This window comes from Pseudochaenichthys georgianus, chromosome 9 (genome assembly GCF_902827115.2).
Source record: "Pseudochaenichthys georgianus chromosome 9, fPseGeo1.2, whole genome shotgun sequence".
In the NCBI taxonomy this organism is placed as follows: domain Eukaryota; kingdom Metazoa; phylum Chordata; class Actinopteri; order Perciformes; family Channichthyidae; genus Pseudochaenichthys; species Pseudochaenichthys georgianus.
In genome coordinates, this window is record NC_047511.1 from 41,298,521 (window position 1) to 41,324,699 (window position 26,179).

General features: G+C 38.2%; 1 protein-coding gene across 2 annotated transcripts; it reads right to left on the bottom strand.

The window, feature by feature from the left end:
• Positions 1-729: 729 nt before the first annotated feature.
• arhgap25 (Rho GTPase activating protein 25) lies at positions 730-24,645 on the bottom strand. 2 transcript variants are annotated; one of them, XM_034091527.2, is made up of 11 exons: positions 24,331-24,645; positions 18,066-18,289; positions 15,860-15,947; positions 12,726-12,839; positions 11,730-11,934; positions 7,879-8,011; positions 7,681-7,754; positions 5,664-5,785; positions 4,606-4,760; positions 3,495-3,988; positions 730-1,443 (listed from the first exon to the last, which is right to left on the bottom strand). In XM_034091527.2, the coding sequence occupies exons 1-11, from the start codon at positions 24,392-24,394 to the stop codon at positions 1,242-1,244; spliced, it is 1,875 nt and encodes a 624-aa protein (XP_033947418.1). In that variant the 5' UTR covers positions 24,395-24,645; the 3' UTR covers positions 730-1,241. The 2 variants fall into 2 exon arrangements, with proteins under 2 accessions (XP_033947418.1, XP_033947419.1); XM_034091528.2 differs by having other exon boundaries at positions 18,066-18,268; positions 24,331-24,644.
• Between the last annotated feature and the right edge of the window lie 1,534 nt (positions 24,646-26,179).

Sequence of the window (26,179 nt, forward strand, 5' to 3'; positions counted from 1 at the left end):
CTGGGAAGTTCCTCTTTATTTTCATCCAAAATGGCTGGCATACCAAAAACTAAATTGCATAGAAGCAGGAGAAGAAGTCAAATATTGTTGAATAATTGTAATTTTTACCATGAAAATCATATACATGTATATTCTTGTTTATTAACATGTGAGGAACTATATAATTAGTTCTGAAAGCAATTAAATAATTCAAGTTTTCAAATAACAGCTATTTTATAAATGTCCATTCTAGTGGACGTCAGGACCGTCTTCATGGACTTTATAACTCAATATTGTTGCAGGAGACGGAACTGAAGCAGACATTTTCTGCACCAGATAGTTCAGGGAGATTAAGATGTTGAGCTCTCAGATGATGAGAGAGGTGAGGCTTTCACACCTGGGATAGAAGAGGGTCAAGAAGAAGGGGGGAAAGATGCAGGAGGCTCCATGAGCGCACAGATACAGACAGAGAGACAGATAGGGACGAGCTGGAAAGACATGGCCCCCTGTGGGCCAAGAGTAGCACGTATGTCTTATTGTTGTTTTTGTTTTAAGTGGAGCCATGAAAAATGAGAGTTGCCTCAGGAATGCAAGCTTTGTTTCTATGAGCAGGTCAAATGGAAACCACATCCATGAAACTAGTCAAGATGACCCTACAGCCCGTGCTGACTGGAGTCCAATGAGGTACTTTTCCCACTACTTTGACTACAAAGTCTTTGAAGATCTGGAAAGATTCACCAAAAACCAAACTAGTTTTGTATTGTTTTTTATTTATTTTTCTTCCATTATTTCTGCTTTTTGCTTCATATGAATGCTATTCAGTTGTATTTGCATCTTAGCAATAATGTACAAATACTAAAGGTTTTGTTTTCATGCATCAAGAAAAACATGTAAATGTGTGTTTTATTAATTTGCCACTGAAACGAAATGGACTTTTCACTTATAGGATACACGCTGTTCACCATTAATATATATATATATCCGCCCACTTGACCTTTAATCAAAGTGTTAAGTCTATGCCAGCCTTTCATTTTCGAGGACAGCAGTAGCAGTAGTCTTTCTTTGTAAATAGTAATATTCAGATAAACTTTCCTCACAGACACAAACAAATGAGCCAATCATTTATCTTCTTTAAACCAAGCTCAAATGGAAACAATCCAGTCGAGGAAAATAGCATTTCCCATAACCATTTCATGCAAAATTAGCTCTGTTGAAGTTGGAAGAGTCATAAATCATTATTTTAGTGAGTCTTAAAGTAACCATTAGGTGGGATCTTGTGGCTTTTTAGGGAGGAACTGCTGAATGTCTCTTTGGAGCTCCTTGTTGCGTTTCTGGGCCTCGTCTCGGCTTCCCTCAGCATTTCTCAGGCAGATCTCCAGGGCGGCCACTTTGCTGCGATCGGCCTCCAGGCCGGACTGGAGCTCTGCCACCGTGGCCTTCAGCTCCTTGTTCTCTTTCTGCAGACTGCAAGAGACGGTGAGAGACACATGAGGCTCACACATACATATATTCTGGAAACAGCCCAGTCTCTGTGATAGCAAAAACAAACAAATCCAAGAATATTGAGTAAAAGTCCCTGATTGAATTCCCCTGTTTTCAATCTAAATCAACTTGTAACAAGAGTTTCCTGGAAGTCAGTGTCATTTTCTTGATTCTAGTCCAGTCATCTGTCCACATGTAACTTTCATTTTTGCAATATTCCCAAAACAAGAAACGCTATTTTTGTAACAAAATGGGGCTGGATATAAAACACTATTTATTAGATGTCAACAGTTCAAGACACAATTTCTGGCAGGTGCCACACAGGAAATGTTTTCTGAATATAATTTGATTTCAATCTTGTGTTTCACTTTAATCTTGGTGTTAGAATTGAAGGACTGCATGCTGCTCCTTTGAGATCCAAGTTTTTAATAAAGTGCAGCAGGAATTACATGATGTGTTGGCCAAACCGAAAGTTAGCATTGTACTGGTTCCCATGACATAAAGCAAATGGATTTTCTTTGCCCATAAGATAAGATAAGGTGAGATAGTCCTTTATTGTTAACCCATTGTTCATTTATTGTAAATAAATAAGGTTAAGATAATGCCAAATGTTGTTCAGCAAGATACTATTTACTTAATATAACCAATGTTGTAATTTGTTCAAGGTAAAGCAGAAGCTCACGTCACATGATAGTGATTGACCCTTTTCCAGCCACTAGAGATATTTTTATTTGATGTCAGTTGTTAAACTCTTCCAGCTAAAACTAAGGGACAGACAAATTACTCAAAACCAAAATTGATTTGGTCATAGCCGTGGGAAAATGTTTCAAATGGGGGGTGCTGTGGGGATGACACCAGAGCCGGTTCTGACCAATTTGCCTCTATGACCAATACAAACAGAGAAACGTATTGACATGGTGGACAGCTTATATAAAAAGGCTTCAAATGTATTTAGTATTGTATGAACATGTTTTAATTGGGGGGTGGACTTCACATTCTATAGGGGGGTCCGGGGGAGCCCCCCCGCAAATATATTTTTTAACATTTTAAAGTAAAATGCTTCAATCTGGTGCACTTTGAGCACCCAATTACTAGAGACTGATCTAGGGGTACAACTCAAACACCCATATGAAAAAGATCGGTTTGCATTTTATTAATCAAACAAGTATGTGAACATAACCAATAACCTACCATAGCTAACTTATTTTATTTGTGTGGTTCATTTATATCTTATTTTACCATTTCATATTTATTTATGCATATTTTTAAATCTCTCCAGTTTTAAACAATATGTTTGGTTACTGTATATATAGTATACAACACGCAATACTGTTTTTATTTATCCTAATAATTATAAAGGAGTACCTTGGAAATATTTGTTTACATCAATTGTGATCAAACCGTTTGAGACCCACTGAGACAACTTAGACTAAAGTGAACTATCTAAACACTCAGAGTCCTTTACCCACATTATTGTAGAAACAGCTTCTTATATCCGTTGCGCAGCAGAAGCTAACAACAATCCCTGCATGTACCGGTGCACCCCCTCTCTCTATCTCTCTCTCACACTTTGGCTGTGAGCTGCGGGCTCAGCCAACATCCCCCACTTTCATCACTTACAGTGCCCATCGTACAGGGCAAATGAAAAGTGTAACCGGGGTTGAAAAGGGTGTTACATTTACTTAATTATGAATGTTGTTACATCAAGGCTGAAAATTCGGTTTTTTTGTATTATATTTGTATTTAATCTTGTGAAAGTGCAGATCCCCTGTTCTCCACCAGGGGGTGCTGCAGCACCCTCAGCACCCCTACTTCCCACGGCCCTGGATTTGGTTGTTTTCAAGGTTGTTAAGCTAAAATAGTTCCTCAAAAGATATTGATCACCTCAATATTCCATTAGACAACATTGTTATAATAGTAATCTTGTGGTAAATAACTGCTTTATCAGTGATAGTAACTTAAAACTTGAAAAGTGTGTAGCCTACAACATGTTTCTTTAATGGCAAGGGTCTCTCTGGTGTGTAATTCCTCACCTTTCGACGAGCTGGCTGTCTGTCTTCTGCTCCGGCTTGTTGGTGGCTGTGAGGTTCCCTACTATCTTCTGTTGGGACACCCCAGGCTGTGGGTCACTGTCTGGTTTTTGGGGGCCCGCAGAAGAAGAACTTGTGTTGTCACTTACTCTTCGGGCCACTAACTTCTTCTCTCCCCCTCCAAACAAAGACCCAGAACTCCGGAGGTCCAGGATCTTAAAAATGTCCTCTGACAGCGTCCCGCTCTTCTCCTCCACGCTCTCCTGGATTTGGCTCCAGCGGTTCAGGGCGTCCGCCTTGGCAGCCATCCCAGTGAGCGGACAGTTGAAGGTTGGCAGGGTCTGGGTGCGTTTTCGGGGGCTTCCCGACCAGCCATCTGGTGTGGGGGTTCGGGGGTCCTGCTGAGGAATCAGGGGGCTGACAGAGTCTCTGCTGGGACCCGGACTGTCGATATCCTCCTCCTCTTCTGGAGACTCAGACAGAGAAGCATCTCCCATCTGAGACAAAAACACATGAAGATTAATAACAGATTTATATCTACTTCCTCGCACAATGTGAAACGTTCAATATGATATGGAGCGTTTTTAACAGATCCCAGACTTCAAGGAACTTTATGATGAATCTATTATCATGTTATGTATTATATATATTGAGTTAATATTCATGCTAGTGTTACAATACAATATATGTACTTTGATGCTTTGACAGCATTGTTTTTTCCCCCAGAAAGTACATTTATTTCAATGATTATCAACATATGCAGATTAATTGTCATACTTTTTGAACAGGTTTAATAAATTGCCCATTAATATGTGTTTTGGCACTTGTCTTTCTTTAACAAAGGAACATTGATTTGGGACTTTCTTGAGACTTGGACAAAAATAAAAAATATATATTATTTTTTCCCCCACTATTACCGGTTATCGGGGGGACTACATTGATGATTTTAAAATGTCATTTGCAAACAAAAAATGACGTAATCACTTGAGTCATTAGTCCAACAAAGATGCATGGAAACGTCTTTCTCCAAACACAAATCACCAATAATTCGTTCCATTGCCGAAATACATGCCTTTATACGAAAAGAGCTTAATGTGTGGCCATGTGCTCGTACCTCTGCAGACTCCCAGCCCACAAAGCTTCGGGGCGCGTTCTTCTGGCTCTCAGCCTTCTTTGAAGGCGGGGAGGGAAGAACGTCTTTGGAGAGAGGAAACAGAGCCTCGTGCTGTCGGATCATCACCGTCATCAGCTTCTGGATCTGAGGAGTCGCTGTGAAGAAAACAGATTATCATCAAAACGTCTTCTCTTCAGGTTTTTCTTTTTATCTTTTAAATGTCAAAGCAAGATTCAGTTCCTTTTTTTTCTTATGTTGTATTTGTGTACAATGCCTGATTGCTACCTAACATCTTCATAAAAAAGAGAGTATAAGAATAAGAGTCATAGTACAGTATGTCATAACAAAATTAATTCAACAGTCAAAGTTTTCCATAAAAAAGAACTATATTTGAAAGCCATATTATTTTGTAAAAATAATGCTTTGCATAAAAAGTCATTAAAAAATCATAGTATACTATGTCATAAGAAGTAATTAAAACGTTGTAGTATAAAGTGGTAAAAAAGTCATTATTACAATTTAGCATTGAAAATGTCAGAAAACAGTTTTAAAAAAAGGTAAAACTTGATAGTATCATATTTTGAAAAAGTTTATGTGGAGGAAAATGTGATAAAAAAAATAATTGAGGGAAACCTAATGTTTTTACATACAGTAGATAAGAAGACATAGAAACTGTATGTCAGTAGTAATTTAAGATAGTAGGAAAATGTAAATGGGTGAAGATTTACACAATACACGCATATCTAAATGAGACAGGCCTTCTTAACCTTGTAAGGTAGGTTTTTTTGTAAAAATCAGTGTTATTCAACTTACTATATAGTTGAAAAAAGAGAAGGATAGTCATTCTGCAATATTAACACATCAGATAATTGACTTGATAAATTAGTAGTCACATAAAGTCTGGTTTCAGGGATTTTCCAGATGCTGAGTAATAACGACTTCACAGTCATTAAGAGAAGTATATAATATTATAAGCCTAATTGGGACCAGAATATCAGGCACATGATTTCAACACACATCTGCACACATGTTGGTTGGTCAGCAGTGTGTTATCATACCCTTCATCACAGAGATGGGGTCTTCTATCTGAGGTTTGAGCAGGTTGATGCCCATAACTGTGGCCAAGTTCTCCACATTCATCTTGTTCACACTGGAGTGCTGCTGCACCTCGAACAAAAATCTGCAAAAAGAGAAAGCATCGAAAACAGATGGTCTTAATATTAGTTGGGACGGAAACTGATCTCAGAAGAACATTTGGATTGGAGGGGACTTAGGATCTGGTAAATGTACAGGAAAGTGTCTTCCTCAGGGACGTGTCATTGAACAACGATGTTCTCTCTAAACAGAAATTAACGGGCTGTACCAAATAGTTCAAAGCTTAGCTCATAACATGGACCTCCAAATTGTAATTCAGAATTCAAAAGCTGACCAGAATTTAGTTGTTCATGTTTATAAATCCACTTTCATATTATCTGTAGGATTAGATTCAAGTGGTGGATGTGTAATGTATAGGACAAAAATATCATATGTTTGGAGGGGACAAAGCATTGTTACGAGTACGTTAATGTATACATTAGTTCCCCTTTTACTTTCTCAACCCGTCTCTCAAACACACAAACACACCCTCAACCAGGGGCGGCACCAGGGGCGAGCTAGGGGGTGCTGAAGCACCCCCCAGGATTGCCAAAGCACCCCCTAAGCACCCCCAATAAATATGTGTTTTGTTTTTTCTTCGAAAATTATTATTATTATTTTTATTAAATTAGAAAAATTATTGATTACATCAATGCAAATGTGAAACAAACAAATGTTTGACCAAAAACATAAAGCCAACACAGGTGATATTATTAGGCCAATGGACAGCACCCATTCGATTTTTGACCTACCCATAGGCTAAATTACTTTGTGACACTTGAGTGACTTCCTGTTAGCTAGAGCGCCAAATTAGTTGCTAACAGCAAAGTGACAAATGGATCGTTTTTTAGTCCTTACACGTCCACGTGTGGACACTCAATCAAAACCACCTGAAAGCGAGAGGGATTCTGCACATAATAGGCCTCGTGAGTACAAGTAGCTTACTTCTGGGGCTGTTTCATTCAAGCTCTGCTCTGTGTGTGTGTGGCACGAGCCATTTTGTGTGCGTGCGCGAGCGAGAGAGATCTACCGGAGATCGCCAAGCTAACGGATAAGGAGCTTTTTCAACAACAAGGTGGAGGGAGAACTCTCTCCTGTCAGACTGAGAGTCTCGGATAACCTCAGCTCAGGTGAAGTAAAGGACTCTGTGTTTAGATAGTTAACTTTAGTCTCGTTATCTAGTTTGTTTTAAAAGGGGAGTGATTTGTAAAATATCCATAAAGAAATAGTACATCTGTTTACAGTTCTGTTTCACATGGGTGTTGAGAGATGTATCCATAGATCTCTTAATGTTGCTCTCAAAGTGCACCAGATTGATGCTTTCAACTTCAATATTTAAAAAAAATGCTCCCTCGGGCCCCACTAGAGGAGGTGAGGGTCCCCTTAGAGGAGGTGAGGTCCACCCCCCACTTGTAAAAATAGCACTTTACCCCTGCTTACACCTATGCCTTGAGCTGATTATCGAGCCTTCATTGTAACAGTTGCGGGTGCACTGTGTGTGCGTGTGGGGAGTGTTGCAGTAGAAAATTCAACTGTAGCGCTGGTGCATTAATGGGAAACCCTTAATGTTTGAGCACCCTCTATGAAACGTCAAGCTACCCCACAGCACCCCCTAGAGAGAATCTCTGGCGCCGCCACTGCCCTCAACATGAGCTCAGTCCTCAATCTGCACTTAATTATGTTGACTAAACCAACACATTTTAAGTCAAATGTCATATTATTCATTAATGGTTTAATTAGATAATCTAATGTATTTAATCCAATATATATCCATTTATTTAAAATGCGGATACAAAATATACATATCTATGGTGAATATATTGAACATTCAATGACATACATATGAAGCTTCATTTGTAAACCTTTTTGTCATAGCCCTAATTGGCCTCATTGACTAACCAGGAATGTCCCATAATGCTTTGCAATCCAATATGTACTCACCGACAGACATAACTGAGAAGGTTGTAGTTGGTTCTGGGAAGAAGAGCAATTTGTTTTTCCAACTTTTTCCAACCCTGAGAGGACACATGAGGAAAAGATTAAAGAACAAGGCTTCACAAAATACCACATGACCTCTCCTACATGTACACTCAAACATTATATAGTATATATATTATATAATACTGCAGCCAAACGTACCTCTGAGCTGCTCGAGTCCAGCAGGTTGGTGCAGTCCAGGAAGTCTTGGTACTGAGTCCAGGGCACCACGGGCTCCGGGAGCTCGCGCAGGTACAATTTGAGCAGAGACGCCACCGTGTGGACATCTGTGTCACTGTGGGTAAGGACACATATTCTACAATTAACATGCAAATACTGTGTAACCTAAACCAAAAACAATACGCTTGCATGCATTTTTCCTGATGCATCATTGACTTTAGTAATGGGAATCACGGCTCTATCAATCAATCAATGTTTATTTATATAGCCCAATATCACAAATGTTACATTTGTCTCAGTGTGTAGTCTGTGTACAGAATATCAGTATGACAATACGACACCCTCTGTCCTTAGACCCTCACATCGTACAAGGAAAAACCTCCGGAGAAAACCCACAGTTTAAAGGGAAAAATGGGAGAAACCTCAGGGAGAGCAACAGAGGAGGGATCCCTCTCCCAGGACGGACAGACTATGAAGGGAGCCGGATCTTATGGCTCCGTTCCTTTCCGAGAACCGTTCAAAAGACCCATTTTTAAGGGGGCGGGGTTAATAGGTTTATCTGCAAAATAATCACCAGGATAATGAATGACTGTATTGCCAGACCTAATGTCTCGTGCCTAAACCTAACCAATCAGAGGCACTCCGGCCTAAACCTAACCGATCAGAGTAGGGGCGGGTCTTCACAGAATACGCTTGGGGAACAAAATCAAGATTTTTCACTGTTCATGTAAAGGTGAGTGGAAAAGAACGGCTCTCACCAATTAAGACTCCGTTCCCTTCGTTCGTAGCAAAGAGCTGTTCCAAAGAATCGGATCGTTCGTGAACGTAACATCACTAATTGACTTGCAGTCTGCTTGATTACATGCTGTGAATGTAAAGCCATTGGAAGTTGTGGTCTTTGCCATCATTGTCGTCACTGCAGATAGGCTCTCCTGTAAAGGGTCCTTTAGTATATCATTCAGAATGTGAGCCAAATTATTACCCGAAGTCTACTCTACTCTTAAAAATAAACAGCCCCACGGGGTAAAACCAATACAAATTCAAATGAAAACACGTGGGTTTGCTATCCTGGCTCCAAAATGGTGGAATGAGCTCCCCATTGACATCAGGACGGCAGAAAGCTTACACACCTTCCGGCGCAGACTGAAAACTCATCTCTTTCGACTCCACTTCGAGCGATAGAATTACAAACAAAGAACTGCTAACAGAGCACTTATATACTAATAAAGGGCTGGCTTATCTAAAGCCAGTTGAGTAGCACTTGAAATACTTGGCTCTTTGAAACCTGATGTACTTTATGATTCTGTTTTCTTCAAGGTTGTGTCTTCCTGGTCGAATGTACTTATTGTAAGTCGCTTTGGATAAAAGCGTCAGCTAAATGCAATGTAATGTAATGTAATGCATAGTAGTTTTGTGTGAATATCTGTTTCTCCAGGGCAGTTTGGCAGACACACTGTGGGGAGGAAGGGCTGCCAGCTACCACTAACGTTCTCTCAGCTTCACAAGACCTAACCGAGAGTCTAATTATCCACAGATTCAAAACCTATGAGCCCGCTGAATCAAATGTTACTGTAAAAATAAGCGTTTCTCCAATGCCATTTGGGTGCTGCTAACATTATCTCAGCTTCTCTAAAACCTCATGGTCCAGATGTCAGAAGACTAGAATATTTCATGCTGTTAAAAGTAGAGACAAAAAACGCTAAGATCTAAAAAGTGTTTGTTAAAAATGTGTCTTAAAACTGGGTCAAAAGTCAGTTGATGAAAGCTTCTCGCAGACAACAAGATTCAAATGGGGAAATTATGCCCCTAAAGGAGACCAAATGAAAAGCAGATTTACTTTGGTTAAAATTACACATGTCTCTGGGTTTGTACATTTTGGGAAACAATTGGGATAATGTAAGTAAGTACACAACTAAACAAATATAACATTAACATTTTGATTTGGAAATGTTACGTTAAACCTTTAAATATAACATGTTTAAGAGTTATTTTCCCTTCTTGACTAGATTTGTAAACATTTACATGGGGTTGTTGTACAATCAAAGGTATTTACGAAGTCCTCCAGGATTGTGAGGTCGTTGACATTTCTGGTCTCTTGGCTTGGTTTTGTATATTTGGCTTAAGCAACAGGCATGGATTCAATTTCATTGTTTGGGCTCCAAGAGTAAAGTTTGAGGGGAAAACGCTTAACCTTGTGTTCATTGTTAGATTTATGGCCTGCAGTTTGACAATCTTTCATCAGCCTTTTTGACTGCGCTCATACTAGATTACAGACAAACATGTAAGCTTGAATGTTTTAATGAACTTTTCTCTGAGAAGTTGAGTAACACAGGCTTCCTCCTGTGTGACTGAACAGGATGTGGTGTCGCTTTCAGATCAGACGCTCTGCATCTCTCATCTCTCCTTGTGTTCTCAGAAGAAAAAAAAAAAGCTGATGCTGATCGATTGAGGTTAGAACTTTTTCTCCTTATATAGTAATGACCTTTTTAACTCATAAATGTACCAACCTGCTTTAAAGATTGCTTTAAATTGTGCCCTTTCAAGTGTTTTAAGGTAACCACTTTATGCTGAGTATTTCCTGTTTGTTTCATAACCCAAATAACCCTATTACAAATATAGTAAATGCTACACAATATATATTCACTACTGAAATATACTTGTGTATATCAGTAACGGCCCGTCCACACCACAGCTTAAAAAAAAAGCTTGGAGTTGGGCGTGTCTGAAGCTCGACCAACAACCAATCACATGAATCTCCCGCCCCTGACACACAAGCAGCGGTTTGATTGGCTAGAGCTTGTACTGGCATGTGATTTGATTGGCTGACGCTTCCACCGAAAGCTTCAGAAGCTTCAAAAGTTGAACATTGCTCAACTTTTGCAGCCTGAAATGCCAGGAAAGCTCCGCTTGGCTTCCCACAATGCAGTTCGGCGAAAAGTGACGTCACCCCCATTCAAAGTGAATGGGCAGACGCGTTGGAAACCGTTTTTGAAGCTGTGGAAGCTGTAGTGTGGACGGGCCGTAAAGGTTAGGGGCTTCCAATAATACAAAAAATGTTATATTGAGGTGGAAATCTTAAAATGTTTTAAATGATTAACTAATATAACACCATGTTACTTTGTCAGTTAACTACTAACATTAAGGCATTATTTTTTGTAATACAATATACTGAAATTATATGTTTACATATGCAAATGAGGCATTATCTTATTAAATATCTGGTAATATGTATTCATTTCTATAACACGAATGTGAACCATCCGTTTTTACCACTCCATGAATCATAAATTACGGTCATGAGTCTGAAAACAATATTTAAGACATGTATTAAGGAAAACATTTTATATAAGTCAGGCTCTGAGTGAAATGTGAACAAAGCACTTTGTAAAAACCTTCAGAAGATAGATGAAAATTAAACTTCAAAGGTGTATGGTGTATGTCTGTCTATTCTACTGAAGTGGAGATTTCTGGTGAAAAAGGATGAGAACAACCTCAGTTTGAGAAAACGGCCTTTGACGATAGGTATTGTTAAATTAATTCATGTTGTACACACTACTAGGGTCAATGTGACTTACTGTATAGATACCACCATGAAACTTCCCCAGGTCATTACTGACATAAAAACAGAATATTTTTGTATTTTAAGTTTTACTTTATGTTTAAAAATTCAAATTAGGCATTATTTAACTTATTATTATTTCAACTGTTGGTGAATTAAAGAAATAGACTAAATTAGTGAAATAAATGCCTACACGTGGATGTTCTTCCCACTAGCCTCAACGAAGACACATTATGGAAGCAAAATGGTCCAACATCTTTGTGTCTGTTCGTACCTGGGGAAGGAGGGCCTCTCTCCGGCGTCGAAGGCGTCTCTGAACTGTTTGACTGCGTTGTCTTGACCCGGCAGGCGGAAGATGCCCTCCTCATTCAGCCCGTGTTCCTTGATGTACTCCACACACTTCTGGACCAGGATCGGCACCATGTGAGGCCCAAACCGCTGCTCATATGTGACAATGTCCACGAGGCTCTTTCCAAACACTGCAAAGGGGTATTAAGTTACATCTTAGATGACTTAAATTACGAGATTAGAACACGTTTTACACCTTCAAATTTGAGATTGATCTGAAAGATGTAGATATTCTTAGGGTATTCTAGATTTCACATGTACTTCTTGTTTCATGGCAAAAATGCCGACGTTCAGTCACGAAAATTCCAAAAGTGTACAACTTAACAACTCAAAAAGTACTGACGACATTTGAAGACGATATACTTAATTATTAGGAACAGTGCCTTTAAATGGCTAAAAGTGCACTTTATTTTCCAGAGTGAAGACATTTGTATTTATTTACTGAAAGATACAGCCATCATGCCTAACTCCTAAGTTTACGGTAGTTTAGCATAAAGACGGGATATGTCTAGCATGGCTGTATACCAAGATAACAATAGATTTAGACAGAAGCATCGCTATTCATTGAAATGACGTATGATGTTTGTTTAATCTCTACACAACACGTTTCAAACGTCATGGTTTTGTGGGGGGTCGTGAGCTGAACCATTTCTTGCCAGAGATGGTGACTTCCTGGCTTTCCTTTTTGGAAAAGAGGTGCTATGAAGCAGGGTAATTCCCTGTTTCCAGCTGTTAGTTCCAGCTACTCATTGTTGTGCAGTGGTAACAATCTCCTCATTTACCTCCAGGCAACGAAAACAAATAAATCCAATACTAATTTAGGAAAATATCCAAATAATCCTTACATTTACGGTAAAGTCTTGTCACTAAAGAAAGTTCCAGTGTCACACGTTTTGCATAACAATATACATTTTTACTGAACCTCCACTTGTTGGTACTCCAATGACCCGGCGCAGGGTGCGGACCCACTCCTCCAGGTCACTCTGAGAGTTAGCCATGAACGCATAGGGACATCGCTCTCTGTCTCCTGATGTACCTGGGAAATCATGGTTGTTTTTAGAAAATGGCATCTTAGTACAGCAAAAAAGTGGGCACACACACGCCTGTCAGTAATCTACATAAAGATTTCCAGAGAAGATCGAGATTGCTATCAGTTTGTGGTCGTTTCTGACTTTCCATTACGCAGGTAAAGTGCAGAGTCATGCTGTCAGACACAAGAAACAGGCATATCATGTAATTATTTATAGTAATGATGGTATACAAATCAAGCTTTAGTGGACATTTCTATGAAGACTATACGTGTATTACGAGGGCATTCAAAGTGAATTTGTATGTATTTATATTGCTCATAAACACACATCATGTGTTCTGATACCAATAGCTATAAGACATTTTATATGTGACTTAGAAGTGTCTTGTGGATTCTTTTAAATAGTTATAAAGCAAGGCAAGGCAAGGCAATTTTATTTATATATCACTTTTCAGCACGTGGCGATTCAAAGTGCTTTACAGATTAAAATCAAAAGACATTTAAGAACAAATACATTATTAAAAAGGCATTTAAAAACAGGCATAATAAGCAAAGGTAATGAAATAAAATAAATAAATAAACACAGCAGGTACAGAATACATGACTAAAAAGGCATAGGCCTGCTGTAGTGTGAGTATGGGCAGCTCAATTAAAAGCAGCGGCAAATAGGTGCGTTTTTAGTCGGGATTTAAAAATAGGAAGTGTTTCGGCGGACGTGCAGGATTTAGGCAGTTTGTTCCAGATTGTTGGGGCATAACTAAAAGCTGCTTTTCCATGTTTAGTGGTTATTCTCGGAACAGAGAGCAGACCCGACCCAGAAGACCCGAGACTCCTGGATGCTTCGTTCATAGTGATGGAGTAGGTCGTCTATATACTTCGGTCCTAAGCCATTTAGTGATTTAAAAACTAGCAGTAGTATTTTAAAATCAATTCTTTGGCAGACTGGAAGCCAGTGTAATGATCTCAGAACCGGAGTCATGTGAACCACTTTTATAGTGTCAGTGAGGACTCGAGCAGCAGCATTCTGAATCAGCTGCAGCTTTCTAACAGATGTTTTAGTGAGACCTGTGAAGACACCATTGCAGCAGTGGAGTCTACTGAAAATAAAAGCATGGACAAGTTTTTCTAAATCCTGTTGCGACATTAGTTTTTTAATCCTAAAAAGCCATACATTTAATCCATAAAGCAGAGGCTCACAATATATTATCAACATCAAGCTGCAGTCGTACAGTAAACTATAAATGTAACATAAGTTATAATTGTATCTGTTGAAGTAAAAATGTATGACTATCGTACTGAATGCTGATCATAACGTTTCGTTGTTGGTCTTAAGTAAGGCATTTTCATGCGGTTAAAATAACCTATGCAGCATCATAAGTGGTTGTTGTGCTAATTCAATGTCTTATATATAACACTAACACATGCATTGATACCTTCTCTTCCCATTCACACCACATGTTATATTAAAGCACAACTTTGTGACTTTGTTCACTACAAACTCTTCCTCCTACTTATACTTACTCATACTTTTGAAATGTCCCTAGCCAATTTTCAGTGGTGTAATTAAGTAGATTTACTCAAGTACTGTACTTAAAGGTGGGGTAGGTAAGTTTCAGAAACCGGCTCGAGATACACTTTTTGTTATATTCCATGGAATGCTCTTAACATCCCGATAGCAATGAATATCTGAAGTGCTTCGACAACAAATCCATAAAAAAATGTCATCTGTGGAAGCCGTAATACTGTAAAAAGCACGACCAATCATCTGAGCCGGCCCGGCTAAAGTAGCTGGATGGCCTACCTGCCTGTCAGCCTTCCATCTGTGCACAAACTTATCTAGTGCCCTCATTGGTCATGTGCACCTTCGTGTGTGTTGGAGGAGGGGCTCTGTGAGGAAGTGGCAGATTTGTTCCGGCTGTGTATTTTCAAATTCTAGCGCACTCGAGCTGGTTTCTCCAAGATTACCTACCCCACCTTTAAGTACGATGTTTGGGTACTTGTACTTTACTGAAGTATTTATATTTCATGCTACTCTACTACATTTAGAAGCCTATACATATTGTACTTTTTATTCCAAAAAATGTGTTACTAGTTACTTTACATATTAGGATTACTTGTTTATACAAAATATAAATAAACACATAAACTATTATATATAATTGCAGTTTAAGATATTGAGCAACAGTATATAAAGTAATTAAATTAGCTTAACCTTTACCAGCAGTGATGAACACGTTAATGCATGAATAATAATAATCCAGTCAATAAATATATATGATTCTGAAATGGGACACGACGCACAATAAGTACTTCAAATCAAATTTGATGCCTATACTTTTTTTTTAACTTTTACTCATGTAAGATTTAGTATACAGGACTGTCACATTTTTACTTAAGTACTTCTAAGTTCTTCATCCACCTCTGCCAATTTTGCACATTTCTGAACAAAAGTAATCGTAATCTGAACAGCTCACTATCTTCAAATTCAGATTATATTTCTTTCCTTTTAATATCTGTTCTTAATGTTAATGTGTTTTAGTATATTTATTACTATTAATCTTACTGTGTTTATCTATGTCATTTTTATGAAAACCTTTTTCGAAATAAACCAAATTCAGACTATCATTATGTTAACACATGTACTATTATAGCATACTATGAGTCTTTACTGCAGTTAATTGTCAAGGTGAGTATTTGTAGTCATGAAGTATTATAAGCCCCATTTTTCAACCTATTTTCTTAGTCTCTATCTATATTTTGCTGTAACAATGTAAATGTCCTTCTGGCGGGACGGATAAAGGAATTTGTATTCTGATTCTCTAGTATATAAGTAGTTGTGAGCATCAATAAGACCTTTTTAATTAATTACAGAAACACATCCTTAATGCTTAATGACATAATACACGTGGATGTGTCTCTGCTGTAATGTCACAATAGGACAACGGCACAAGGCATGGAGGTCCCTCTCTAGACAATGCATCTTAAAGTCTGTTATGATCTTTTTCAAAGGTTGATTTCATGCTTACGTGGGATGATTTCGAAGATGTACTTCCCGGGGTCATCGGGGTTCGGAGGGAGTTCATTAACTTTACTGAACCGCAGCTGGATGACTCCCTGGAGAACAAAAACACACACTACGTTAGTGACATGTTCAAAGAGAAGTTAACAACCAACCACTAATATGAGTTAGTTTTCATTTGTCAGAGTTATCAGAGTCCATGTCAGCAGGTATTTTCCCTGCATGTGTAGCACAGTTTCTTTCATTGTGACACCATTGTGCTTTTGCTGGTTTACAACACTTAAACATGCATGACCATCCTCACTGCTTATCCATTACCATTAGGGTCCATATCATATTTTATTTTCTAGATTATCCAGGGGCAACTCATAATGCTCGTCTTTGCAGGCTTACTTGCAGATTCTATGTCTTTTTAAAGAAAAAGCACATGGTATACCTTTATATAGTTTTATCAGTAGCCAAAATATCTAACCTGTTCACAAGGAATGACATCTCATGTAATTGTTTGATATTCAGTGGAGTAAATATAAAAAAATAACAACAAATCCGCTCCCCATCACTCTGAAACATTGGAATACTACCAAGTGTGTAGTCATTTATTTGATATCACATAATGTTGCAGGTCATCAAAACAGTGACTCAAGTCTAATTCATAATGACTTTTGTGCTTTATACTCAGTTTAAATTACAGCACATTCATTGTATACTGTATATTTCCCTTTTCACATTATGCAGCCTATTTCCTCTTTATCCCCCGACTGCCCACACCCTTATTTCTGTTTAGAAACAAGACCAAAGTGGACATGACTAAGTATTGTCCCTGCATGGGTTTACGATTATTTTATTCAACATTTTTTCCAGGATGCTTTTCTGGCTTCCTGTTTCACTATCACTCATCTCTAGACAGGAACTACATCTGAGGATTTTGGTAGGCCTTCTTAAATGTATATGGTTTATAATTTGACCATGCTGCCTTTTGTAGGGGTTTTGCAATCTTGAGTCAACAAGACATATTTGGGTTTTTTGGTGTTGCCAATATGAACTACCACTTTCTTTTCCATGCACTGCTCATTGTTCACAGTGTAATTAGCAACTTGAGATGCACGAATGGACGTGTAATACAACATCTAGTGTAGGGAACTCAAAGTGCGTCCGATACCAAAATCGTATTACTGTATGTCTACAAATGTAGGGGTTTTGTTTTGCAATCTTTGAAAGTTGGACTAGTCATGAGACCATTCGAGGTTTAAACATGTAATATTTGTACCTTTTTTTAATGCGATCAGGCCATTAAATGGCTGTTATCAGTTGTTTTAGCTACTACTATTGCTGCAAGAGGGGCAAACTGCACCCACCAGTAGGATAGAAGTTGCATATCCAACAATGTGAAAGGTTTTCCGTTTCCTAATCTTTAGCTTCAGGTGGTCAGAGTGTGTGGTTAGTTCTAGGAAAAGGATATGTGTTTGGTTAAAAATAAGGATGCCTATTTTTATTGTTGAACGTCAAATAACGTGGAGTAAATTACATGTGTGACGGCAATTTGCTTACGTAGGAATTTGGTTTCAGATGTGACGTACTTCAGCAGACTTCATCCTTTGCATAGGTCATATTTACTATGACTGCAGTAACCATGTAAATAAATGATGATGGCTTTCTAAACCAAAAGTAAGTGAAGCAGATATCTGACAAATATCTAAGACGCTGACAACGGCCATTAAAGAGGGGAAATCATCTGAAACAAGTGTTTGTCTTTGCTTCACCTTCTTAGAAGTTTGTCAACATTTTGCACAACTTGTAAAGAAAAAATGAACATTTTGTGTTGAGAGATTTTGGTTGAATGACATGATAAGATAAAAGAGTTTAAAAAAGCAGGCCTTGGCCTCTTGTGAGGGTTTGTTTTGTGTACAGGAAGTGTGCAAACGGCAGCAGAGTGGTTGTGATGTTGAATGGAAATTATTGAGGACACATTTTTTATAAATCTATAGTCTATAAATAATACTGATGTTTAAGACGAAAAGTGCTAACATTAGAGGACTAAATACGTGTCTTTAGATGGTTAGCACTTTCTATATCTTCACATCACTGAATGTAAAGCAATTGTAATAAAGATGACCTAACCCTACAAATAAATCATGTTATGTGCCAAATAAAAAAAGCAATTCAGCTTTTCAAACTTTGGAATATCAGTTGTTGTAGATAGACTACATGCTCACCTGCACAGTGGTCTCCTTGTCATCTTTGTGGTAGGTCAGTGTGCTTCCTCTCAGCACAAAGTACCGCTGCTGCCAGTTCTTCACCAGAGACCTCTGCTGCTTCTTCAGCCAGCCGGCCTTCAGGGGCCTCTCCATGGACCTGGGGGAGTTAGGGGAGCCCGGTATGGGGCCTCCCTCTCCGGGTGCCACACTCCTGGATCGTGCTGCCAAACACCACAAGAGAGCTGTTGGTAAAAGTGTCATGAACAACAATCTCCAGCGTGCTGTGAAACGACACCAAAACATCAGCGCTCAGCTCAACTGGAGCTAAACACTTCCTCTTTTCAGAGTTTCCAGGTTTCAGAGACCTGCGCTGCGCTGTAGATTATTTTTGTCCCCCACCTTTACGGTTTCATGCTGAAAGGAGTTTCCTGTGCTAGGTTCATGAATACAGCTGTGATTGTTCAACAGAAATAACACTGTGGTCTGCAAGAGACTGAGCATCAAACAATAAAATGCTGAAAGGTCAGAGATTAAAAGTTCACACTGCACAGTGGCAGTGCAGCCACTGTCTCTTAAAAACATGTTATGGCCACTGTTTCAAATGCATGAATATTGTTGTGTATTGAAATAAAACAAAGTTGCAAAAGGTTAGAGCTATCACTTTGTTGTTATCTGGGGGGAAATAATACTTTCAACATGGCGCAACATGGAAGAGGACCTGCTCTCGATGTCTACGCAAACGAAAGCAACAACAACAACCCCTTAGTCTCTGGTGACCATACACTAATACAAAGATATGGATATTATACTCAGTTATGCCCAGAGTTCCCTCTAAATACAGGCCCAGAAATCTAAATTCAGATTCAACTTTATTGTCATTACGTAGTATGTACTAGTGACGAAATGTAAGTTTAGGCATCTGACCAGAAGTGCAAAAAAGCAGTGCAGGAGTCTACATAATGAGAATGATTATACATGGAATTATTATAAACAGAATAATTATAAATGTTTAGGATTAGAGTTTTTTAAGGTCACTCTTCGTGGACACTTGTCCCCCTTGAGTTTATTTGAGAATGACCCTGATGCTTTAATGGAGGGATGAAAGGCGGAGGTCTACGTGGCTCAGAGAGACAGAGTCACACACAGGACTGAGGACCGCACAGATATCTTGATCATGATTCAGCCCACTCGCTCAGTTGTTCTTAAATTCACCGTGTCTTGTTACGCAAGATGACAGAGGAGAAGAGAAGAAGAAGGGCTGCTCCGGGGTAAACAGGAAGCTGCCACATCAACGCCGGATGGCCGGCCGCACTTTGAAGGCCTCCACCTGAGGGTCCTTTGGTCTCATTTTAATAGCGTCACCTCCCCTGATTACTGGAAAGTTAAAAGGCTGTTGAGGAACCCTGAAGCCCACACACAGAGAGACATGTCACACCACACCCACAACACCTTTAAACGGGCCTCAACAGCACCACAAAGATGTGTTCAGGGACTGCTATTAACCGGAATTAAAATGCAAGACTCAGCACAGAAGAGTTACATATTCATAAAGTGGAGGCTTTTCATAAAACTTAAGAAATGTGAAATTTCATTAGATTTCATTGTTATAAATTCACCTGTAAAGTTGGGCGTACAGGGCGGAATTTCATAAATCATGCACAATATTGTTAGTGTGTAATACTGAGGCACCGAGGCCCTTATAGCCCTATTTGAAACGTCTGATTTACAATATAAATGGATAAATATATATCATCACATGCTTCTGTGATATAACTCTTTCTGTTTGTTTATAACTTGTTTTTAATGATGTTCCTCCATCTTTATTGTGTACCTTTACACATTTAGGCTGCATCTTGCATTAAAGGTGCTATATAAATAAAGTTTATTATTATTATGATCTATTTTTTAATTACATTTTCTCTTATTTTATATTATTATTATTGTTATTTTTGTATTAATCTTGTATTTTCTTTTACTTGTAATTATAATGTTTTGAATTAAATAAAAATGTTCCTTATTTTTCTTTATTTACTTTAATTGATTTATGTGACTTTTATTTTTGTTGTGAACATCAGTTTGGTAAACACATGGACTGCTTTTTTTATTTCCTATTTTTTGGGGATGTATAATAAACACATTTTATCTGCTTTTTCTTTTCCTTAACAGTGTCTACATTCAATGACAGATATTAAATTCAAGAGGGTAAATGTAATATGATTCGAGCAGCAACAGCAGCAGTAGTAATAGTAGTAGTAGTTGTTGTAAAGTATAGTGCAGCATACACCTTCAAATAGATGTCCTTTATTACATTACTATTTTAAATGTAATTACTTGTTATTGATATTTCTCAAATCTTTATATGTGTGTTTGAGTTTATAAAAGTTAAAAAAGCTAAAATACATAAAAACTAAACAAGTATTCCTGTACACTGACAGACGTGTGCTTGTGCTTTCGAAATCCTAACATAAGGATGACTGTAAACACATCATACACACACTCACATCATACACACATAATCACATATACAGTGGGGCAAAAAAGTATTTAGTCAGCCACCAATTGTGCAAGTTCTCCCACTTAAAAAGATGAGAGAGGCCTGTAATGTTCATCCAGGTGCACTTCAACTATGAGAGACAGAATGGGGGGAAAGAATCTAGGAAATCACATTGTAGGATTTTTAGTGAATTAATTGGTAAATTCCTCTGTAAAATAAGTATTTGGTCACCTACAAACAAACAAGATTTCTGGCTCTCACAGACATGTAACTTCTTCTTTAAGAGCCTCCTCTGTCCTCCACTTGTTAACTGTATTAAATGGCACTTGTTTGAACTCGTTATCAGTATAAAAGACACCTGTCCACAACCTCAAACAGTCACACTCCAAACTCCACTATGGCCAAGACCAAAGAGCTGTCAAAGGACACCAGAAACACAATTGTAGACCTGCACCAGGCTGGGAAGACTGCATCTGCAATAGGTAAGCAGCTTGGTGTGAAGAAATCAACTGTGGGAGCAATTATTAGAAAATGGAAGACATACAAGACCACTGATAATCTCCCTCGATCTGGGGCTCCACGCAAGATCTCACCCTGTGGGGTCAAAGTGATCACAAGAACGGTGAGCAAAGATCCTAGAACCACACGGGGGGACCTAGTCAATGACCTGCAAAGAGCTGGGACCAAAGTAACAAAGGCTACCATCAGTAACACACGCCGCCAGGGACTCAAATCCTGCAGTGCCAGACGTGTCCCCCTGCTTAAGCCAGTACATGTCCAGGCCCGTCTGAAGTTTTCTAGAGAGCATTTAGATGATCCAGAAGAGGATTGGGAGAATGTCATATGGTCAGATGAAACCAAAATAGAATTTTTTGGTAAAAACTCAACTAGACGTGTTTGGAGGAGAAAGAATGCTGAGTTGCATCCAAAGAACCCCTACTGTGAAACATGGGGGTGGAAACATCATGCTTTGGGGCTGTTTTTCTGCAAAGGGACCAGGACGACTGATCCGTGTAAAGGAAAGAATTAATGGGGCCATGTATCGTGAGATTTTGAGTGACAACCTCCTTCCATCAGCAAGGGCATTGAAGATGAAACGTGGCTGGGTCTTTCAGCATGACAATGATCCCAAACACACCGCCCGGGCAACGAAGGAGTGGCTTCGTAAGAAGCATTTCAAGGTCCTGGAGTGGCCTAGCCAGTCTCCAGATCTCAACCCCATAGAAAATCTTTGGAGGGAGTTGAAAGTCTGTGTTGCCCAACGACAGCCCCAAAATATCACTGCTCTCGAGGAGATCTGCATGGAGGAATGGGCCAAAATACCAGCAACAGTGTGTGAAAACCTTGTGAAGACTTACAGAAAACGTTTGACCTCTGTCATTGCCAACAAAGGGTATATAACAAAGTATTGAGATGAACTTTTGTTCTTGACCAAATACTTATTTTCCACCATAATTTGCAAATAAATTCTTTAAAAATCAGACAATGTGATTTTCTGGATTTTTTTTTCTCATTTTGTCTCTCATAGTTGAGGTATACCGAGGATGAAAATTACAGGCCTCTCTCATCTTTTTAAGTGGGAGAATTTGCACAATTGGTGGCTGACTAAATACTTTTTTGCCCCACTGTATGTAGGCACAGTTACATACAGACAAAGTTCTGCAGAAACTGAGCTCTTGCATCAGTTTCCTGTTGAAAACCTGCGTCACTGCAGCTTCAAAGAATAAAATCAGTCACAGTTAGGGTCAACAAATCATGTCAAGGCAAACAAAAAAACAGGAGGGGGGTCGCCCGCTTTTCAGGAAGTCATGTTTTCATACTAAATTAAGAGCATGGTCATAATAGCACCTGATAGTCAGTCAACATGGAGCAGATCAAAATACATAGTACATGCAGCAACTTCCTTCAACAGTGCTGAAATACCACTGATTGTGAAAATGATTACAGAGAAAATGATGCAGGTAGTGTACAAAGACAGGACTGCACGAAATAATCTTTATCCAGCCACTACTTGTAGGCAACCATCTTTTATTAAATGCTGCAACTGCTGTGTGCTCTGAGCCTGAGAGAGGAAACCAGGCGTGTTGCACTGATGCCACCCTACGCAAACAATGTCTAGACTTTAGGAAGTCTAGACATCTGTAGAGACACTTACTGTATATATAGTATTGACTGCACATCGTATGCATATCAACCACTGCACTGCTAAATTGTTATGTAAAGGTGATTTAGGAAAGCACTCTAAAAGGGACATGTCAGCTCAAAAAAGATCATTTATGTATCCATTAATAACCCTGTGTGTGTAATTGAATTCTTAAAAAAAATCTTGATGAATGGAACTTAACGGGGGCTTCGTTGAACAACGGCTAAACTATCAAAACATCTGTTTAATCTAATTCAAAGTCTTATTTATCCAGTCCTATCACTCACTTTCAAACAGATGCACTTTCGCTGACACCTTTACAGTTTTACCCTTGTGCATGCACTAAACTTTGAGGTGTTTCATATAGTACAGTTTTATTGAAAAGTCATGCTTGTTAACGCAAGATTGAATAAATGAAACTTGGATTTTACTGCATGGGTTGAGTGAGAGTTTGTAAATAGATGTGTTGGCATTGGTTTAAAAAACTGCTCCCATTTACTTAAATTCACAATAATTGTCTCAGTTTTTTCATTCTTAAAAACACCAAGGAGATTTCTTCAACATTTCAAGGTAACATACGGTGAGGAATCGACATATACATATTATTTTTTAAGTGATGCATTGCTTTAACCTTTTGAACGTCAAGATATGTTTTAATATAGAAACTGTTCATTCTATTTTGGATGACAGAGATTTATGTAAAGTGAAGGCCACCATTAACACACTGGTTACAATCACCACATGGTAAGCAACCACCAACATGCTCAAAAAACCAGAGATTTAGTTCCTTATAATACGATTGTCTTTAAACAAAACACCTATTTTACATTCATCCACATTATGGTTACTCAATAACAGCATAATTAAAGTACAAAAATAAACTACATATTTTTCACATTTCCGAAAAATGTACATTGTATTTTTTACATTATAATGTGTTCATCACTTTGATGTTGCGGGTTTTCACTTATATAATGCTGCCGGTTAGCTAACATTTCACAGAGGGATCAATAACGTTTTAATTTATTTAGTAAAACATTATTGTTTGAATATATTTTGTATTAATCTAAATCTTCAAAGCAACTAAAGACATTGTGAAGAAACAAAGTGTAATATATGGCTCTGAATTGCAGTGAAGAAGAAGAAGTATAACGTAGCAGGAAATGGAAATACTCAAGTTACATAAAACTGTCCACCACTGTAAGAAAACAACAACATCAACTGTTTAGTATATATTGAAACCACAAAAAACGTCAGTAATAAATCTGTTTGATAGAAAATTATAAATAATAAAGAAAATGAAACATTCACCAATATCATCGTAACTCATTAATGCTGCATAAACCGTGAACTCACATGCAAAAAGTGTAATATGTGCCTCTAAATTGTAGGTAACAAGAAGTATATAGTGGCAGGAAATGGAAATACTCAAGTAAAGTCCCTCAACATTTTTCTTAAAGTGCAGTAATTGAGCAAACTTTCTTAGTTACTATCCACTGCTGTAAAACATTACAAGTAAACTGTTAAGCATGTTAAAACAAATCTATGTGATGCAAAATTAGGAATAATAAAGAAACATATGTGAAGAGCCCAAAAAGTGAAGTGTGACAGTGCTGCACCCACAGTGTTCGCATCACCAGGCTTACCTATGCGAGCTGTCTCAGCCTTGAAGGTGCTGAAGTCCCAGTTGCGTCGGAGTTTCAGAGACATAGTCCTTAACTTAAACCAGAGGTCAGCATTTCATTTCACACATAAACCCCAACGGAGCACACACACACACACACACACACACAATGTGGATACTGTATCTAACAGATCACACTTCCTACTTCCTGTGTGTTAATCTGTCTTCTTCTTCTTCTTTTTTTAAGCTAAACGCGTCGCCTCATGCTGCCTTTACTTCCATGTTCATACTTGTTCTCATAGTGTCTGTATAAATGCCTCACAGGCTGACTAAGTAAAAGCTGCAGGGCCCCAGGGTTCATGTAACAGTAGTGGGGACTCTTTTTTTATAAATGACTAATGTTCGATAGTGTCACACAAAAGAAACCACGAGTGTCTCAGAAAGGAAATTATTTGTACCTCTTGCTGTGCCTCCCTCAGTGTCGCCTTTAAGGCTGCAGCAGAATCATAATGTAAGATGTATTTTAAGGTGAAATAAGAGATGGAAGAAGTACTTAGATCGTAAAATCTAAGACGTAAAAGTAGAAATACCACAGTGTAGGCATACAATTGGAAAAATAAATAAATGAAAGTTTGATTATTTTTGGAGAAAAGACAAAATAAATAAACAAGGTTACACATGTCAATGTCATGTTATTTTTAACATACAATTGCAATATTTAAAAACGTTTTGAATATTTCGTGAAAAAAGTGAATTTGAGAAAAAAGTTGTTTTTTATTAGAAAAAGCTGGACATTATAAGAGAAAAGTTGACTTGAGGTGTGTTTAAGTGTTTAAATCTGCAGTGTAACTTCCAGTCGTCTCATTAATAAATGTCAGACTTGCAGTGTGGTATAAAAGGCGAAATAAATACAAAAAATGCAAAGCGTTAAATGTGTGCAGAGGGCGACACCATCTGGTCAAAACTTTAAATATGTGATCATGTTTATGTACAAATGAAGAACACTCACTGGTTTAGAACCTTTTTCCTTAAGTAAGTCCCTTTTCTTTTCTGACTTTTTGTCATGGGTATTTCACTTTATATTAAATACATAACAATAACAGTGCAGAACATCTAATACACTTCACTGTGAATCCAGAACAATACAACTGCAGGAGTATTGTTTGTTTGTAGCCTTTATTAATCCAGATACAAATCCCATTGAGATCAACGATCTCTTTTACAAGGGAGACCTGCTGCACATTGATTACACATGTAACACAAAACAAAAAAGGACACATACTGTTAGGGTGAGTGAAGCAGGCAGGACCCAAATGCAGATGGAATAGAAAAATACCTTTATTTCAAGGTTAGGTGACAAAACAGAACACTACCCCGTGAACTCAGTCACAGACAAACAAGGATCTAACAAAGACAGACAGAAAAACCAGAACTAAAATACACACAGGACTAATCAAGGAAACAAGACACAGGTGAGGAGGGAGGAGAAAACACAGGGGCACCAGCATGGGCGTAGGAAGCATCCTGAATGTGGGGGGGACATTTAAAAAAAAAAAAAATAGATTTCCTGTATTCTGGTGCATTTTTATTCTGGTGGTTTGATACTTTTATGTGGCTATATAGCATGAGGAAAATGATGGGTACATTTTGTAATTTCATCCAGTAGTAAAGAAAGGAAACATATTTGATAGGGGTGTAACGGTTCACAAACATTTCGGTTCGGTACGTACCTCGGTTTTTAGGTCACGGTTCGGTTCGGTACGTTTTCAGTACAGCAGAAAAAATTATCACAAAACATAACATATTTTTTTTAATTATTATTAAACTGTGAATAATGTATTCACTCAAATAAATGCAAAATATAATAAAAA

Coding starts and splice junctions, on each gene's coding strand:
- arhgap25 (XM_034091527.2), bottom strand. CDS start 24,394: ATGTCTCTGAAACTCCGACGCAACTGGGACTTCAGCACCTTCAAGGCT. Junction 15,948..18,065: donor ACAAGGAGACCACTGTGCAG/GTGAGCATGTAG, acceptor TTTGTTCTCCAG/GGAGTCATCCAGCTGCGGTT. Junction 3,989..4,605: donor TGGGCTGGGAGTCTGCAGAG/GTACGAGCACAT, acceptor TTTTTGTCTCAG/ATGGGAGATGCTTCTCTGTC.